The sequence below is a fragment of the Macaca nemestrina genome, chromosome 10, assembly GCF_043159975.1.
Source record: "Macaca nemestrina isolate mMacNem1 chromosome 10, mMacNem.hap1, whole genome shotgun sequence".
Classification (NCBI taxonomy): Eukaryota; Metazoa; Chordata; class Mammalia; order Primates; family Cercopithecidae; genus Macaca; species Macaca nemestrina.
The window spans coordinates 89,433,419-89,453,648 of NC_092134.1; the positions used below are offsets into that span (position 1 = coordinate 89,433,419).

General features: G+C 36.6%; 1 protein-coding gene across 6 annotated transcripts in view; it reads right to left on the minus strand.

Annotated features, from left to right (window-relative positions):
• LOC105470104 (transmembrane protein 117) overlaps window positions 1–20,230 on the minus strand; it is a 579,101-nt gene that overhangs the window by 187,068 nt on the left and 371,803 nt on the right. For all 6 annotated transcript variants that reach the window (XM_011721851.3, XM_011721853.3, XM_011721855.3 and 3 more), the window contains one exon: window positions 13,213–13,310. In XM_011721851.3, the coding sequence (XP_011720153.1) occupies window positions 13,213–13,310 (98 nt within the window). The remainder of the gene's footprint in view (window positions 1–13,212; window positions 13,311–20,230) is intronic.

Sequence of the window (20,230 nt, forward strand, 5' to 3'; positions counted from 1 at the left end):
AGAAATTCATATGGAATGGCCCAAGAACTGAGGACTGTAAAGAAAGGTTAAAAAAAAACAAACCAAAAAAAAAAAAAAAAAAAAAAAAAAAAACATTTCCCGGCCGGGCACCGTGGCTCAAGCCTGTAATCCCGGCACTTTGGGAGGCCGAGACGGGCGGATCACGAGGTCAGGAGATCGAGACCATCCTGGCTAACACGGTGAAACCCCATCTCTACTAAAAAATACAAAAAACTAGCCAGACGAGGTGGCGGGCACCTGTAGTCCCAGCTATTCGGGAGGCTGAGGCAGGAGAATGGTGTAAACCTGGGAGGCAGAGCTTGCAGTGAGCTGAGATCTGGTCACTGCACTCCAGCCTGGGCGACAGAGTAAGACTCCATCTCAAAAAAAAAAAAAAAGAAAAAACAACCTTTCCCTACTATGTGTCTATGTGTTCACACACTGGGACATTTTGCAGGGTGGAGGGTAGGAGGAGGGAGTGATCAGGAAAAGTAGCTAATGGATACTAGGCTTAATACTGTGTGATTGAAATAATCTGTACAACAAACCCCCATGACACAAGTTTACCTATGTAACAAACCTGCACTTGTACCCCTGAACTTAAACTAAAAGTTTAAAGAAGAAGACTAGCACTAAAAAAAAGAAAAAGTTTTTGAATTCTTGGTTTATGACTTTTTATCAAGGTTCACACTTACTACTAAATAGTTTCAACACCTTCCTGGATCTACAACCACCAAAACATGTGATTTAGAGAATGTAGCATTCTGGAAAGATTTATATTGCTAGAAAGCCTAGTTTGTGGCATTATAGCACTACTTGCATTCAAGACCAGGGCAGAGATGCAATGGGGATTCTGTTTTGGAGCTATTAAGCCAATACATTATTCCTCGGTAGTTCCTCATTTCTAACATCTCAGAGCTACTATATCAAGAGGCCTAACTGACCTGACCACAGAGGTGGAGAGAATATGCAGGATGGACACAATGTAAAAGAAACTCCTTCCCATGAAAATGAAGGAAATATTCCCTTCCACCTAGGGGCAGCAAAAGAAGGATAGAAGAATGAGAAAGCCAGACAGCAAGGATCTTATTCCCCTATACCACCAGCATCTACTTTAAGGAGGGAGTGGTAATGTGCAGAAATGACAAGATTCACATGAAGTCACTCAGGGCATCAGGGATTCTCTGACTGTAGCCCATGGGAGATGGCAGGTCTTTCCTACAAAAGAATGATTATCACAGTCTAGGGCATTTGTAAATGGATATAGGTAGGCACAGGAGACTGAGAAAGCTCTAGATGCCTTCCTTTTCTCTCTGCCAATGTTGCAAAGTCCTGCAGATGACCCAGAAGTTCCTGCATTCACTAAGTGGATGCAAAGGTGATGAGAAGAATGCAGAGGCCTGGACTCAAAGACCCTTTAGGTCCCAACAGTCCAAGACTAAGTCCCTGGACTGTGGGGACCTTAAGGGAAGAGGAGGTGAGTGGAATTCACGACCAGAGACACAAGGCTAGGAATTAAAAGATCAAACAGGAAGCTGGACTTCAACCATCTCGTCCATGCGTAAGGCTAAATGAACAGTTGAGATCATCAAAGATACACAGACTTCCCCTCCTCCATCATCATAAAGTAAGGTAAAGAGGTCAAGAAGATGGAATGAAAGAGGGAGATTAGCCAGGCATGGTGGCTCGTGTCTGTAATCCCAGCACTTTGGGAGGCTGAGGCAGGCGGATTACCTGAGGTCAGGAGTTCGAGACCAGCCTGGCCAACGTGGTGAAATCCCATCCCTACGAAAAACACAAAAACTAGCTGGGTGTGGTGGCTCATGCCTGTAATCCCAGCTACTCCAGAGGCTGAGGCAGGAGAATTGCTTGACCCTGGGAGATGGAGGTTGCAGTGAGCTGAGATCGTGCCACTGCACTCCAACCTGGTTGACAGAGTGAGACTCTGTCTCAAAAAAAAAAAAAAAAAAAAAAAAAAGAAAAGAAAAAAGAAAGGAGAACTGAAAAACTAAACATTTATCCAAAATAGACTTAACCAAATAAAACTGAGTTCTCTGAAAGATACCATTTAGACTAAAAGTCTTGCAGATATCATTAATTACTAATTTAAAATTTTGTGATGAACCCCCATATCCCACATTATAGCAGTTAGGTGGATGCTCATGAGGAAGACATGATCAGCTATAGATCACAAATATATTCTAACTTTTTGCATATTTGATATATCACTGTACTGAATAATATCAGTAAAGAAATAGTACTTAGTTAGAAGCTTATGCTAGGGCAAACACACTGGCTATGTTAAGAGAGTGGTTGCTACAGCCTTGAGGTTTATGCATAAGTAGGCAACAACAAAATCTTCTGCTATAAACAACTGAACATTAATTAATAATTTGGGAGAAGGCCCCTTAGATGGCCTTCTCTTTTCTCTTTCTACTCTAACTAGGATATAGTATTTTAAAAATTGGGCCCAAATAGATACAAAATATTTATAAAGGTACAGCATTTTTATGGTACAGATGTACAGGGTCTTAACCTACATTCTATTAACATGACTTATCACTGACAACTTTAAGTTTCATCACAAGGTCAAGGTAATGTTTGTCAGATTTCTCTACTGTAAAGCTACTTTCCACCACTTTCCATAGTCTATTCTTTGGAAGCAAGTCACAAAGTTCAGCTCATACTCAAGGAGTGGGGAGTTAAGCTTCACCATCTTCAGGACAGGAATATCTACATAAATTATGTAAATTCTTCTGTACAGGAGATTTGTCTCTTCTTTCCAATTTACTTATTTAGTTAATCATTTTTATCTAAGTATGAATTCATGAGTACTTGATAGTTTGGGTTATAATCTAATACTATGTAATTCATTTTGTTGACCAAATTTCTCTAGCTTTGGCCATTGAGGCCTCTTTTGGGTTGACTCTTGCGTCCCTTTGAAATGCTCCATCATTCTGTTTTTTGAACCCTTCCTTACTTTCTGGCATGACATGATGCTTCAGGATCATCTTCTATATTCTCTACCCCAGATTTAGAATCAGTCATTTCTCCAAGGAGCCCTAGTTCCTTTTATTGGAGAATGATGTTAGAAACCAAAATCTGGGCAGTGGGTGTGCTCATTACCACTGAGGTATCATTCTATCTAAGCTCTCCCAGCAGATAGAGTGAGCTATATACAAACATAGCTAAAATTATCCTTGTAACTATCCATCTTTCTATGTATTAAGATAAACATGAATTCATACTGATGTCTCTGACTCCAATCCAGTACCATATTGTTCATTATAGCCTGTCCCCAACCCCTTGCTTATCTGTAACTTCACTCTTTGACAGTGAGAAATCTGGATTCTGTCATCTACCATTCATTTACTCATCCATCAATTCCAGCAAACATGTAAAGCAAGTTCAGAATTGTTAACTGAAAACCCCATGAGAAATAACTCTACCAACTAGAATACAGTTGTGCATGTCTAGTTCCCTTCGTATTAATTCTTAAAATTCCCAGTCAGCACACTGTTTTCTAAAGGTACCTAAATTAGTATCTTTTTATTTCTCCACCTCCCATGTCATTAAATATCTTTCCAAAGATAGTGGAAAGACAGTGGCTAGATTGTGTTCTATGGAATGAGCATGCTAAAACTAATTTAACATTTTCTTAGGATGTTACTTCGAGTTGTTTTAATCATTATACTGAATACTTCACATTTGTCCAAACACACAGATGACCTTAGACAAGGAAATAGTCTACCCAGGATTATATTATTTTAGAATACAAAGAACTTTAGATACCAACCATTCTTGCAATCAATGCTGGAATGTTATCTCCCTAGTAGATACTTTTAGCAGGAACACTGAACTCATTATTTTCCAAGGAGTAGAGTTATTATTTGAGTAGCTACAATGTATAGTATCTTATTACTTCTAGTGTCCTCCAATAAAATGCTGGGCTTTTGTTGTGCTTAATATAGCCAACATTTAGGACATCAACTGTAATATTTAATTTCAACCTTGCAAATGTGTTTTAAAAAAATTAAGCCCTTGAAAACCCTGAAGATAAACAATATAAAAATAACAGCAATTGGCTTTTTATATGTGAACTTAAGTGAAGTTTCTGGTAATACAGCATGTTTTATTGGCAAATTAAACTATACATTGTACATCTTTTTCTTGCTTAATCTCCATAATTGAGAGAAAATGATATACAATTATATCAAGTTAAACTACACAGAATGTTCTGATTGTTACTACTGACTTACAAGAATTGTTATCTCAATATATCTAATCATCCACAAATTCTTTTAGTTTCAATTTTCTTGATGCTTTCATACAAAACAACAACAACAAAGAATATGGGAGGTAATGTGAAACAGTCCGAAGTCTACTAGACCAGGAATCAGTAGCCCTGGGTGCTTACTGCCACAGGAACATCAATTTTGTGATCTTAGACAAATAACTTATTTTTGTTTCAATTTCTTTGTCAATAACAAAAGGGTAATAGAACATAAGTAGATAAACTCCAATGGTTTCCTGGATATTTCGTCTTTCTTTACATAACCCAAATTCATTTGCAAGGAGAAAGAAAGGGTTATAGTAAATACATTTGTTGAAAATAGGATTAATCATTTTTAAATATGTTAAATATCTTAAAATCTTAGAATAACTGTAGCCATTCAGTGCAGTACTGTGCAGGCTCTGCCCAAACTGGAATCCCAGGTTCACTAGCTATGCAACTTAAACAGCAGGTTTTTGTCTTTAAAATACAGCTAATAATGATAATTACCATGTAGAGGGGCAGTGTGGATTAAAAGAAACAAAGATTGTGAAAAGCCTAGTACCAGGAATACATGAAGCACTCAATGATAGCTGCTCTAGAATAGAATTATAAGGATATTTCAATAGAGAGGTAATGACTGATAGGTAATACGTCTCCTATGTCTGATAGGTTAAATGTCTTCCTATGTCTGGGTGCAACAATTTGGACTTGTTTGTTTCTCTTTTCTTGCCTAATTGCTCTAAGACTTCTTGTGCTATGTTGAAAAGAAGTGGGGAGAGTGAGCATCCTTGGCATGTTGAGAGGAGAAGCTTTCAGTTTTTTACCACTGAGTATGATGTTAGCTGTGGGCTTTTCATGTATGACCTTTATCGTGTTGAGGTACATTCCTTCCATACCAAGTTTGTAGAGATTTTATCATGAAAAGATGTTGACTTTTGTCAAATGCTTTTTCTGTACTATTGGGATAACTGTGGTTTTTACTCTTCATTCTGTTACTGTAATATATGATTACATTGGTTGATTTACATATGTTGAATCACCCTTGTATCCCAGAGATAAATCCCACTTGGTCATGGTACATGATCTTTTTAATGTGCTGTTGAATTTGGTTTGCTTATTTTATTTTATTTTATTTTATTATTTTGATGGAGCCTTACTCCGTCGCCCAGGCTGGAGTGAAGTGGTGCAATCTCGGCTCACTGCAACCTCCACCTCCCAGCTTCAAGTGATTATCCTGCCTCAGCCTCCCGAGTAGATGGGATTGCAGGCATGTGCCACCACGCCCAGCCAATTTTTGTATTTTTAGTAGAGATGGGGTTTCACCATGTTGGTCAGTCTAGTCTTGAACTCCTGAACTCAAGGGATTTGCCCACCTTGCCCTCCCAAAGTGCTGGGATTACAGGCATGGGCCACTGTGCCCAGTCTGGTTTGCTAATATTTTTAAACAATTGTTGCATCTCTGTTCATCAGGGTGTATGTTTCTTGTTCACTGTTGCATTCCCAGAAGGCCTAACACAATTGAAAGATATAAATATGAACAAATACATAAATAAGGTAAGCATGTGTTTTTCTCTGACTTAATAGCAAAGCTTTGTCCAGCTTACACATAGAGACATTGGTTCCTCTTTGGTTTCTGGAATATGAGTCACTCATATGCCCAGCCATTATAGACAGGTTTTATTTAACTTTTGTGAGAACTAACTCAGAGATTGACTCATCTGACCCATGACACCTGCCTATAGATTCTACCTCTAGTTTGTCAGAAAACTTCCTTGGTGCAAAAACAAACATCAAAGCATTTCAACCTTCAATACACTTAATGCATTTATCCCTTATTCTAAAGAAAGAAGGCATTCACAAAGGGAGCTCTGGACAGCAGGGGAAATGAAGAAAAAAGATATTCTGAAAACAAGAGCTGGCACCACGTAACCAGCACTGCTGAGGGGAATTCGCGCTGGATCTGGGCAATGGCAGCAGTCTAATCCCAGAAAGAGAATGCTCATTGATGGGGTCTGTCTCAGGTCTCAACTTGTCTCAGAGGAACCCTCCCCTGCACTCTCCACTCCCTTAGTTTTGAACCATGGCTCAAAAAGCAAATAATAATTCACTTTCACTTAATAATGGTAAATGAGTTGCTCTGTAGGGGACATCAAACTACTAGTTACTAATACTATTACCAAAACTTTTCTGCCTGTCATTTCCCCTGATTCTTAGGTCTCTATTACCTTACTATATTTTTGTGATTGTTATGTTACTCTCCATACCATATTTAATGTATATTAGGATAATGATCATTTGTTGATTAACTCTTCTCTGGTCAGAGGTAAACAACTAAGTTCCTTTTTGTTAGACTTTAATAACTATGATATTCAAAGCAGCAAAAATATCACCTGCTACATTTGTTTCCCAGTTAAGAATTAAGATAATTATGATTAAGAGATACCCCATCCAAACCATTACACTGGTAGAGAAAGTACTTTAAAAAATATACAACATTGCACATCCAAAAGAGAACACATAAACTTTAATCCTATGAACCAGGATGGAACAGAGCACACAGCTGCTGTACACAGATACACACAGCAATACACTAGGAATATTTTGCTTTCCAACTTCTCCTGGAGCTTCCAAGTCATCACAGACCACAGTTTTTACCAACTGCTTTGCCACTATAATACTCAAATACTATAATACTTGCCACTATCATACTCAGTAGTGCTCAGATTACCATCTTTCCAGTTTCCAGAATCAATTTCCTTGCCATTTGCTGCCCAGCCCTTAATACTCAAATTTCAGCTTTCCGTTATGGCAGCACCCCATTTCTAGGGATGACATTCTGTAAACATCAGAATGGGTTATTTTATGCTGCAGTATCAAACAGTCCTTAAACCTCAGTGGATTATCTCTCACTCAAACTACAAGTCTGCAGTGTTATCAAGAATGCTTGCTTTATCCTGGTCATTCAGGGAATCCAAATGACAAGGGCTCCAGCTAGACACAGCTTCCACAATTGCAACTGAGAAAAGAGCTCCTTTTGGCTGAGAGTAGTGGCTCACGCCTGTAATCCCAGAACTTTGGGAGACCGAGGCGGGCAGATCACGAAGTCAGGGGTTCAAGACCAGTCTGACCGACATGGTGAAACCCCATCTCTACTAAAAATACAAAAATTAGCCAGGCATGGTGGTGCGTGCCTGTAATCCCAGCTACTCAGGAGGCTGAGGCAGGAGGATCTCTTGAACCTGGGAGGCAGAGGTTGCAGTGAGCCAAGACTGTGCCACTGTACTACAGCCTGGGCAACAGAGTGAGACTCTGTCTCAATAAATAAAAAAATAAAGAGAGAGAGAGACAGAAAGAAAGAGCTCCTTTCAGTGCATCTCATTGAATATTAAATGTTTCCACCTAGATATGGCACATGCCAATTTTATTCACATTTGCCTTGGTCAAAGCAAGTCATGTAATCAGAGGGGGCAGAAAGGTGAAATCCTCTTATATGTCTGGAAGGTGAAGACCTGGAGTATTTGTGGAGCCCTAATGACCACTAGACCTCCCAATCTCTTCTTCCACCAATTCCTCTGCTAATCATAGAAGTCTGTTTTGTCTTTTTTTTTTTTTTTTTTTTTAAGCTAAGCCTTTGGGAAATATCATCCTAAAATGCTTCCCTTCAAAGGCATACAAATTGTGTCTCTAGAGAGTACACAAATCAGGGGGATAGAAGCTAATATGAATATCATATTACTTGTTCTTTATGTAGCTGTTCTTTTACTTCAGACACAAGTCAGTGAAAATGGTTGTTGGTAGCGCCTCTGAAAAATAGAAGAGCACAAGGCATTCACATAGCATTTAGATTCTTAGATCTTTGCTCTTTTTAATTATCAAAAGGGCTAGGAAAAGGGCTTTGGAAGAGATCTATAAATATTCCTCTCTTTCCACCTTTCAAATATATTGCCACTATTTAGGTTCCCCTGCAATATGAAAGCCCAAGTGCTATAGCAGCCTCATCTTAGCACAATTGCAGAAAGAAATAGGAACCATTTTCTTCAATGCAGAGACACCTATCACTGAAAATTAAGGAAGAACTCAGTTTCTGACAGGCGTTTGTGAGTTAAAGCAGCTACAAGTAGGTAAGAGATACGTTTACTAGAATAAAATTACATGTTGTGCTGCTCAAACTGCCGTGCACAGTCACACTGCAAGTTAAGAAAGATTTCCTTTGCAAAATTTTTTCTCCACCATACATTTTTTTTTCACAGTAATCTCTCTTTCCTTAACTAAAGCAAAATCAAAACAAAATACCCATTTTTGAGTGGGCGACACAAAGTATGTAAATACTGTCTTTTATTTAATCTAAAACCTCGCCAATGAGTTTTGTATTTTATCTCCTAGGGCTAAAAAAACAAAACAAAACCAAACACCAAATGCCCTTTTTACTTGCTAGATCCCTTTTATGTGAAAAGTATGAACAAAAAGGAAGATTTCTTTGCTTCCCACATAATTTCTATATTCAACTTTTTCCATTAGCTTTTCCTTTTTTAAAACCATGAATACCGTTATCAAGATAATCTAAATGTATAGAAATGGATAAAATGGGAAAAATTTTTAAAGTGGTATTTAAATTGTTCTTCAGTTACTTTATGCAATGATTTGAAATACTACTTTTGAAATACAACAGTGAAAACAATCTCTCTAATATATTGCCTAATTATTAAAAATTTTACAGAAACAATGACTACAAAAAAGTGTGAATTTTAGTTTGTTCTCTAAGAATATTATCTATTTGCCAGTGACTAAATTATCATTTTTACAGCATTTAAACTACGTTTTAGAATACCCACTAGGCTATGTTATCACATATGTTAAAAATAAACCCATTTGAGGCCGGGCGCGGTGGCTCACACCTGTAATCCCAGCACTTTGGGAGCCCAAGGTGGGTGGATCACCTGTGGTCAGGAGTTTGAGACCAGCCTGGCCAACATGGTGAAACCCTGTCTCTACTAAAAATACAAAAAAAAAAAAAAAAAAAAAAACTAGCCAGGCCTGGTGGCATGTGCCTGTAATCCCAGCTACTCTGGAGGCTGAGGCAGGAGAATCACTCGAACCCAGGAGGCAGAGGCTGCAGTGAGCCGAGACTGCGCCACTGCACTCCAGCCTGGGCTACAGAGCAAGACTTTGTCTCAAAACATAAAAAATAAAGCATTTGTAAGACACTGGTGATATATAGACCTGAGTGATAATGTTCAAAGAAAAAATCGTATTAATGGATTTCTCTCCTCTGAAACAGCAATCATGATTAAGAACAGCTAATGACAACAATCATAGGGGCCTATAGAATACATGGCTTACCCTAGCAAATAGTATACATGTGACCTTGATAACTAGCAGAGAACAGTCATCAATCAGCTACCTTTGAAGATACATATATTAGTCCATTCTCATGCTGCTGTGAAGAAATACCTGAGAATGGGTAATTTATAAAGAAAAGAGGTTTAAATGACCCACAGTTCTGCATGGCTGGGAAGGTATCAGAAAACTTACAATCACAACTGAAGGCGAAGCAAACATGTCCTTCTCCACATGGCAGCAGGACAGAAAAGTTCCAAACAAATGTGGAAAAGCTCCTTATAAAACCATCAGACCTCATGAGAACTCACTCACTATCACGAGAACAGCAAGGGGGTGACCACCCCCATGATTCAATTACCTCCCACTGGGTCCCTCCCATGACAAGTGGGGATTATGGGAACTACAATTCAAGATGAGATTTAGGTGGGGACACAGAGTGAGACCATATCAGTACACTAATAAGAAACATATGTAAACATAGTAAATAAATATTGTTTTAAGAGAGACCATCTTTAAACACGTTTGATATTAGTTTATCTCCTTTCAAATTCTGACGTTTAAGACCCCTGTAGAGAATTTTGTAGGGAAGAAGGCTCCCAAGAACTGTATGTTCTTCTTTAGCACCCTACCTAAACAAGAATTAACATTAACATTAATCATTTGGAAATGTGCACACTGATGTATCCTTTGTTCGCCTAGAACAAAGGCAGTCCTAGTGTAATAATTAAAAACTAGGCAGTCCTAGTGTTAAAAACTAGGGCTCTGGAGTCAGAGACCTATGCCTATAACAATAGCACCTATCTTACAGGATTGTCATGATTAAATAAATAAAGATATAGGATGTAAAGTCTTTGGCCTACTGCCTCAAGCAAAACATACTATCAATAAATATTTCTTACAATTATTAATTATTAATTATATTAATTATATTTATATTAATTATATACTTAATTATATTAATTATAATATAATTATTCAGAAAAGCTATATGGGAAGTTTACAAATAGGAAAAAAGATGGATGTTAAATAGTACCATAGGCCACATGTGACTCATGAAGATGAGGTGTGAATACCCATCTAAAAAATCATACTATTTTCATAACAGTATTGAAAATCCATTTTTGTTTACCTGCTAAGAATTGAGTTCAAAATGTCATATATCTCCAGCAACATTTAATGATAGTGCTAAAGCACAAAAGATAAGATAGAGTGTATTTTCCTCAAGTATTTAGTTACTATGATTTTTAAAGCATTTGCATTAAAAAAATCAATCGCCAGAATTAAATCCAAGAATAAACAGATTTTTTTTCTCTTTTGTTTCAAAAGGCAGGTATACAGGATAATATACACCAGCACCAGCTATAATCAATTACAGTAGTCCCCTTATCTGGTGGGCATACGTTCCAAGACCCCAGTGGATGCTTGCAGTCCTGGATAGTATTAAACCCTATATATCCTATGCACGAACTTATTTTTCCTTCTTTACAATTGCAGGGATAGAAGATCCATTCTTACCATATTTCTTAGCATACGATATGTTAACCTCAACATATGATTTTTTTTTCTTTCCTTATTTTTTTCCATCCTTTTTTTTCTTTCCTTTTACCTTCCTAAGTAGAGAACTTTCACCTTTTCACTTAAAGGAAGCCATATTGCTTCTCTTCGGCTTAACCCAAATTGCCAGCATCAACACTCTTGTGCTTTGGGCCATCACTATCTAAAATAACGATCACTTGGACACAGCACTGTAATACCTTGACAATAGATCCAATAAGTGAGATAGCTACTAAGTAACTAAAGGGCAGGTAGCATCGACAGCATGGATAGACGCTAGACAAAGAGATGATTGATCTCCCGGAAGGGTATGAGTCTTCATCACACTACGCAGAACAGCACACAATTTAAAATTTATGTATAGTTTATTTCTGGAACATTCCATTTAATATTTTCAGACCACAGTTGACCGAGGGTAACTAAAACCAGGGAAACCATAAGTAAGGGGGAAATACTGTAGAACATTTGTGAGATGGTATCTCATTGTGGTTTTGATTTGCATTTCTCTGATGGCCAGTGGTGACAAGCATTTTTTCATCTCACACCAGTTAGAATGGCAATCATAAAAAGTCAGGAAACAACAGGTGCTGGAGAGGATGTGGAGAAATAGGAACACTTTTACACTGTTGGTGGGATTGTAAACTAGTTCAACCATTATGGAAAACAGTATGGCGATTCCTCAAGGATCTAGAACTAGAAGTACCATATGACCCAGCCATCCCATTACTGGGTATATACCCAAAGGATTATAAATCATGCTGCTATAAAGACACATGCACATGTATGTTCATTGCAGCACTATTCACAAGAGCAAAGACTTGGATTCAACCCAAATGTCCATCAGTGACAGATTGGATTAAGAAAATGTGGCACATATACACCATGGAATACTATGCAGCCATAAAAAAGGATGAGTTCCTGTCCTTTGTAGGGACATGGATGCAGCTGGAAACCATCATTCTCAGCAAACTATTGCAAGAACAGAAAACCAAACACCGCATGTTCTCACTCATAGGTGGGAACTGAACAATGAGATCACTTGGACTCGGGAAGGGGAACATCACACACTGGGGCCTATTATGGGAAGGGGGGAGGGGGGAGGGATTGCACTGGGAGTTATACCTGATGTAAATGACGAGTTTATGGGTGCTGATGAGTTGATGGGTGCAGCACACCAACATGGCACAAGTATACATATGTAACAAACCTGCACGTTATGCACATGTACCCTAGAACTTACAGTATAATAATAATAATAATTAATAAATAAATAAATAAAGAGCATTTAGTGCTAGAAAGTTGCCTTTCAGCACTGCTTTAGTTGAGTTCAACATAAAAAAAAAAGAACATTTGTAAGTGTTAGTTTACATAACTTTTCTTGGGATTATATAATTATTCAATTGTATATTATATCATGCAGAATCACTGTGCTTGGGGAGTGTCCCACAGCCACGTGAAAGTGCCCTTCTTGCTGTCTCTCCATTTCTAACTTTTCTGTTTGAACTTGTTCACATACACATAAATAACGGTGACTTCAGAAAAAACAAAGTTCCATAAGACATGGATTATTTTTTAATTTCAAGGATTGGGCTGGAGAGCTAAAGGAAACTACATAAAGAAGAAATGCCAATGTAGCCGATGTGATTTGTAAAGAGGTTCCTTTTCTTTATCACTTCTCAGAGCAAAATCGTATCCTGTCAAATATACTAGGCAATTTAGTATTTGTAAGAGACAGTTTTATATATCAGATCTTACTGATGAAAATTACAGCTTGTTTTTGCTGAATCAAAAACCTACCTCTGGTCAAATCTTAAGTGTATCACTATATTAGCAAAACTTCTCTTTTATAAATGTGAATATACACAATATGTAAGAAGAAATTAATTCATAAAATAATTAGGATAATGGTTTTAACAGAACATAGTAGCTACCAAAAATGTCTCTCTAGATAGAATTCTGTATCTCTAAGGAAAATTATGCCCAACTCAAGTCCTTTAGTGAGTAAGGCAAGGCAGAAATAAGTAAGTGAAACAATTTCCTACCAGAACAAAGTGATCCTAACATTTCCTTTCTTCCAGAAAGCTCTTGCGGATTTTCCCCAGTCAGGATAGGGTTTGTCCTGAAGCATCATATCAGTGACCTGAAGCAATGAAAGGATCTTATTTAGCACTTTCAGAAATCTTAAAATCAGATTTAACTATAAGCCTATAATTTACATTCTATTGAGAATAGAATAAGTACACATTTTAACATTATAACATATGCAGAAACAAAAATTAGGATATACTTCATTCAATTAGAAACTCTAATAGTTTATTTGACTGTACTGTACATACGGAATAAGCACATTTAAAGTCATTCAACATGTCACATATTAAGATTTTTTTAATATTAAGATTACCTTATATGAAGAAAGTACCTTTGAATATTAGTATCACCATAGAAACAAAGCATATGTAACAAATAAAATACTATATTCTTTAAAAGTTTGTCTAAATCTAAAACTCAAGCATTCCCTGATGTCTAGATTTTTAGTGATATCATTAATCAAAATATTATCTTCTCTTTTCCTCTTCCTTACTTCTTCCAACTATACATGTGGTAAACTACTTGTACCCAGTTTTATAGCATATTTATTCTAATTAGCCAGCATTCTCTCACCCACAATTCTATGCCTTCATCTAAAAATGTTCTTCCTCTTTTCCTCACCTGCACAGATTCTGCCCATCTTCTGAGGCCTAGGTCATATCACTACTGTGATGTCTTCACTGTTCACTACTGTGATGTCTTCACTGTTCTCTCCCACTTACAGAAAACTTGTGGTTCTTGACCCATCCTTCTCATGTCATGTATCACCTTCTACCTTCTCTTTTACTTACTTATATACTTTTCTCTCTCTTCACTAGGCTTTGAAATCCTTGACGGTGGAGATCTTTCTATCCCTTCTAATGTCAAAGGGATTTTTATATACTAGACCAAAATATTTGCTTAAGAAGAAATGATAAAATAAATTAAGATATAAATACCTGTTTTTAAAGATCCATTAACAAAATACATTGCTCATTTACCACATCACATATTAATGATTTCAGCAGAAGCCCAAAGTATCATAAATAGTTAATCTATTAGAAAGGTATTTTTAAAATCCAATGAGGATGGAGAATAAATTTCCTTTAAAAAAGTGTTACACAAATGTGTGTGTATGTTACACACACGCATGTTTCCCATTTCCAGAAAATCTGCCTTCCCTTCAAGAGAAGAGAACACTATTCCAATACTTACGATTTTTATTAATAATGTTCAAATTCAGACAAGATAGATTCAAAATTATGAAAACAGAAATGAAATGAGGTTTATTGCATTGAGTAAGAGAGAATTTTCATCATCCACTAAAATAAATTTTTCTCTTGTGCTTAAAAAGCTTTATCATTGCATTTAAGTGTAGCTTTCAACAGTGGCCTTGATATGGGTGAAATGTAATCATTTATGATGAAAGATGGTGATTCAGTGGGGAGTACTGTTAGATCAGTGACCCCTTCAATAGTACTGGATTTCCTGTAGAAGGCACATCAATTCTCAAGCAGGGGCATCCAAAATGGTCTCTGGAAACATTCACCAGCATGTCACTGCTTCACATGCTCACTTAGATGACACAATCAGAATGGTGGATAAGGATTCTAGTTTACAAGAAAGATCTGATATTAATTCTTCATATTATTTCTCAATGTCATTTCTAGGAATAGAGTTCCCAACATTCTGTTGGTTGATGAGAACCAAAGATAGTCAATTCCCCTTCACTGAGTAACACTACAGATTTATGTAGGCTCTATCTAACATAGGGCCTACAATAATTTCACATGATGTGGCTTCATTGTTGAATAAAAAAAGATTCAACAATCATGCATGGTTTTAATATAAACTTTCAGTTCATTTCTCTTTAAACTGTCAATCACCATCAATGTGAATGCAACTAATATTAAGAATTCAAAAAGGAAAATATTTTTTTACTTATTTTAAAAGGGAAACTAGTTCATCAATGATTTTTTCATCTGTTTATCTTTTTCTTGATCCTTTTAAATTACAGGATTATATTTTCTCACTCAAATTAATGCCCATGGATAGTATTTCCCATCAAAATGATTCATGATACTTATCAAAAGGAATAAAGGGAAGATGGTAGAATAAAAATTAACCATGAATCAAGTGAATTACATTGTTACTGAAAAAAAAATAATAAAGGTGAAAACAGAGAAATTTAAATCTCACATACTCTTAGGAATAAAAAGAGCTTTATATCATAACTCCTCTTGAGGAAAAAATTGCTATTTTTTTCCAAATACAATTTCAGCCACTGTACCTTTATAACTTTCTTTAATAACAGGTCTCATGTCAAATATTTTAACAAAACCTAAAGGTTACATGAATAAATACGTAAATAAATATTTCTTGTTGCATCAGACTTTTAAAAGATTTAATTAATTTTCTTCAGTAATATTTATCCCGTTCCAGAAAGAATCAACATGGTAATAAATATTTCCAAGGAATAGAATGATTACTGGGTGGGTTTTATTCAATTTTCAATGTTTTCTCCAGGGCACTTTCTGGGAAATACTTATTATATTTTCTAGAAGGAAGCAATCTGCTGCTGTATGACCAATTATTACAGCTGCATGTTTTGTAAAAATGACATTCAAGGATAAAGCATTTTCCCAGGAAAATGGTGAGATGAAGCAAAAAAACATTCTTTCAGATGCCAGGCAGCTGATCTTTGTCACCTCCAGCTCAAACTCTTTATTTTAAGTCATATCATCAGATCAATGTCAGGTCACTTGCAGCTAAATTGGCAGGAGCAGAGACAGTCATTAAAGGGATGCATTCCATAAAGAAAAATCCAATTATCTCCTGCATTAGAGAAATCAAATTCATTTCTGGTGTTGGTCAAGGACAGTCTTTGTCGGAAAAGATGCCGGAAAGGGAGACTAAAGACAATGCCATGAGGTTTCTGTGTAGCATAAATACACAAAACCTGTGAATGCCTCTCTCACAGGCAGGTATTAGAATTTGAAATTGCAAATCTTTCTATGCTGAGCGAAATGTGCTTAACTCTTTGAATCTCAAAATCCTTCCCTTCCCCTTTCCTCTCTAGTAGGCCCCTGTACAGAACTCAGAATCTCATTATGGCACTCACCACATCATGGCTTATCAGATAATCTTTTTCAGTAGAATATAACTTATTCGAGAATACAGATATTGTGCATTCTCAGCAAAAACATGCATTTTGAGGTTTAAAAGTCAGTAAATGATTGTTAAAAAAAACTATCTCTACAGAAATCTAAGTGAAATCTTTGCTTTCCTGTGAGGCGAGCCTGTATAATGCTGCTTAACAACAGCATGAAAATAGCAATGACGACAGTTATACTTCACGTTGGCTGTACAGCTTCATGGATTACAAAGCTGTTAGTGGATTTTTCTTATTAAGCATCACAGCAGCTTTGTAAAGTAAGTCATTATTTTCCACCTTTTAGCAATGGAGGAAGAGAAGTCAATGAGGTTAAATAACAGAGCAAGGTCACCATCTATTATACCATTATGTGCACTATTTCCAGAGTCAGCCTGCCTGGGTTCTAACCCTAAATATATCTCTTAGTAGTTTTTTTTTTTTTAATTTAGGACAATGTAATTAACCTCTCTGTGCCTTGTTTTCTTATTAATCACCTATGAGCACAATATATATATATATTAGCAGGTGGTATAATAATTATTGGTGTGTTATTGTTCATATCTGAGATTTCTATCCAGTCACTTTGCTTTATATCAGTAATGTATCACACAAACGGATTTAGAGTCAAAGGATTTGACAATCTTTTCTATGAAGACAAGAGTATCATATACTGAACTATTAGAATATGATAAAGACATAATTTAATATTACAGTAGGATACAGTCTATAATTGCTATTTAAAATCAAAGGGCAGGAGGACACTGAAGGCTGCAGTCTTCTAAGAAGGCTTCATAAAATATTTGTGTGACAAAACTGAGTATTAATTGACATTCTGTGTGATTCTCTACTTTTGCCATTCTTATCTTCTTAGCCTGATTACAAGCTAATTCTCATGCAGGTACTACATATACTATATCTAAAGTCATATTTCATATGGTTGTATGCTAAGCATGTGATACTCGTGTAAAATATTGATTTATGAGGGATACAAGGCCAAAATAGAAAAATAACTATGGCTATGTAGTGTTGCTCTTGAGGTAGCTACTAATTGGTGGAGTATCGTTTAAGATAAATAAGCATTATTCTATCAATAAACAAGCATATACATAAAGGATATTAATGAACATAATAGATAAAATTTTATTTGCTAGTATGTCATTTTATTTCTTTCTACTTAACAATATATTGACATGATTCAATATTAGCACATATAAAACTGTTGAGATAGTTTCTTCTTGCTTTAGTCATCCATCATGCCTTTTTAAAAATTGTTTTGCCTTTTATTTTAGGTTCAGGGAGTATACGTGCAGGTTTGTTGCATGAGTAGATTGTGTGTCACTGGGATTTGGTGTACAAAAGATTTCATCACTCAGGTAGTGAGCATAGTATCTGATAGGTGCAAGTTTTTGATCCTCACCCTCCTCTCACCCTCCCCACTCAAGTAGGCCCTTGTGTCTGTTGTTCCCATCATTGTGCCTCCGTATATTCAATGTTTAGTTCCCACTTATAAGTGAGAATATGCAGTATTTGGTTTTCTGTTACTTTATTAATTTGCTTAGGATAATGGTCTCCAGCTGCACCCACGCTGCTGCAAAGGCCATGATTTCATTATTTTTTATGGCTGCATATTACTTGATGGTATTTATGTACTATATTTTCTTTATCCAGTCCACCACTGATAGGCATTTAGGTTGATTCCACGTCTTGCTATTGTGAATAGTGCTGTAATAAACATCTATGTACATTTGTCTTTATGGTACAACAATTTATATCCTTTAGGCGTATGCCTGCTGGGAACAGGCCCCCAAATCTGGCCATAAACAGGCCATGAGAAACTGGCCATAAACAAAGTCTCTTCAGCACTGTGACATGCTCGTGATGGCTATGACGCTCACACTGGAGGTTGTTGGATCACCAGAATGAGGGCAAGAAAAACCTGGCCCACCCAGGGTGGAAAACCGCTCATGGTGTTCCTAAACCACACACAACAGCATGAGTGATCTGTGCCGTAAGGACATGTTCCTGCTGCAGATAACAAGGCAGAGCCTGTCCTTTTGTTTCCCATAAGGAATGCTTTTAGCTAATCTATAATCTATAGAAATAATGCTTATCACTGGCTTGCTGTCAATAAATATGTAGGTCAAACTTTGTTCATGGCCGTCAGCTCTGAAGGCTGTCAGCCCCCTGATTCCCACTCTGCACTCTAGTTCTGTGTCTTTGTCTTAATTGCTCCAGCACCACTGGGTTAGGGTCTCCATGACCGAGCGGATCTCGGTATATGCCCAGTAATGGGATTGGTACGTCAAATATTAGTTCTATTCTAAGTTCTTTGTGAAATCTCCAAACTGCTTCTCACAGTGGCTGAACTCACATTCCCACCAGCAGCATATAGGCATTCATTTTTCTCTGCAGCCTAGCTGGCATCTGTCATTTTTTTTTCTTTTTAATAGCCATTCTAACTAGTGTGAGACGGTATCTCATTGCAGTATGATTTGCATTTCTCTAATGATTAGTGACGTTGAGCTTTTTATATATATATATATATATATATATATATATATATATATATATATATATATATATATATGTTTGTTGGCCATGTGTATGTGTTCCTTTGATAAATGTCTGTTCATGTCCTTTGCCCATTTTTTAATGAGATTATTTGTTTTCTTGCTTGTTGATTTATTTAAGTTCCCTATAAATTCTGGCTATCAGACCTTTGTCAGATGGATATTTTGCAAATATTTTCTCCTATTCTGTAGTGTATTCATCTGTTCTCACACTGCTAATAAAGACATACCCGAGACTGGGTAATTTATAAAGGAAGAGGTTTAACGGACTCACAGTTCCACATGGCTGGGGAGGTCTCATAATCATGGCAGAAGGCAAAGGAGAAGCAAAAGTATGACGTACGTAGTAACAAACAAGAGAGCTTGTGCAGGGGAACTCCCATTTATAAAACCATGAGATCTCGTGAGTCTTATTCACTACTACTAGAACAGTATGGCGGAAACTGACTCCATGATTATCTCCACTGGCACCTCCCTTGACATGTGAGGGTTATTACAATTCAAGGTGAATTTGGGTGGGCACACAGCAAAACCATATCACATAGGTTGTTCATTTACTCCGTTGATAGTTCATTTTGCTGGGCAGAAGCTCTTTAGTTTAATTATGTCCCACGTGTCCATTTTTGTTTTTGTTGCAATTGCTTGTGGGAACTTCATCATAAAGTTTTTGTCAATGCCTGTGTTCAGAATGGTGTTTCCTATATTTTCTTCTAGGGTTTCTATCATTTTAGATCTTATATGTAAGTCTTTAATCCATCTTGAGTTGATCTTTGTATATAGTGAAAGGAAGGGGTCAGTTTCATTCTGCATATGGCTAACCAGTTATTCCAGCACCATTTATTTAATAGGAAGTCCCGTCCCCATTGCTTGTTATTATCAACTTTGTTGAAGATCAGATGGTTGTAGATGGTTATAGGTGTATGGTTTTATTTCTGGGTTCTCTAACCTGTTCCATTGGTCTCTGTATTTGTTTTTGTACCAATATGCTGTTTTGGTTAGTGTAGGTTTCTAGTGTAGTTTGAAGTCAGGTAGTGTGATGCCGCTGATTTTGTGCTGTTTGCTTAAGATTGCTTTGGCTGTTTGGGCTCTTTTATTGTTCCATATGAATTTTAGAATAGACTATGGGTAATTCTGTGAAAAATGGTAGAAATAGCACTGAATCTGTAAATTGCTGCAGAAAATATGGCAATTTTAACAATATTGATTCTTCCTATTCATGAACATAGAATGCTTATCCATTCATTTGTGGCATCTCTGATTTCTTTCAAA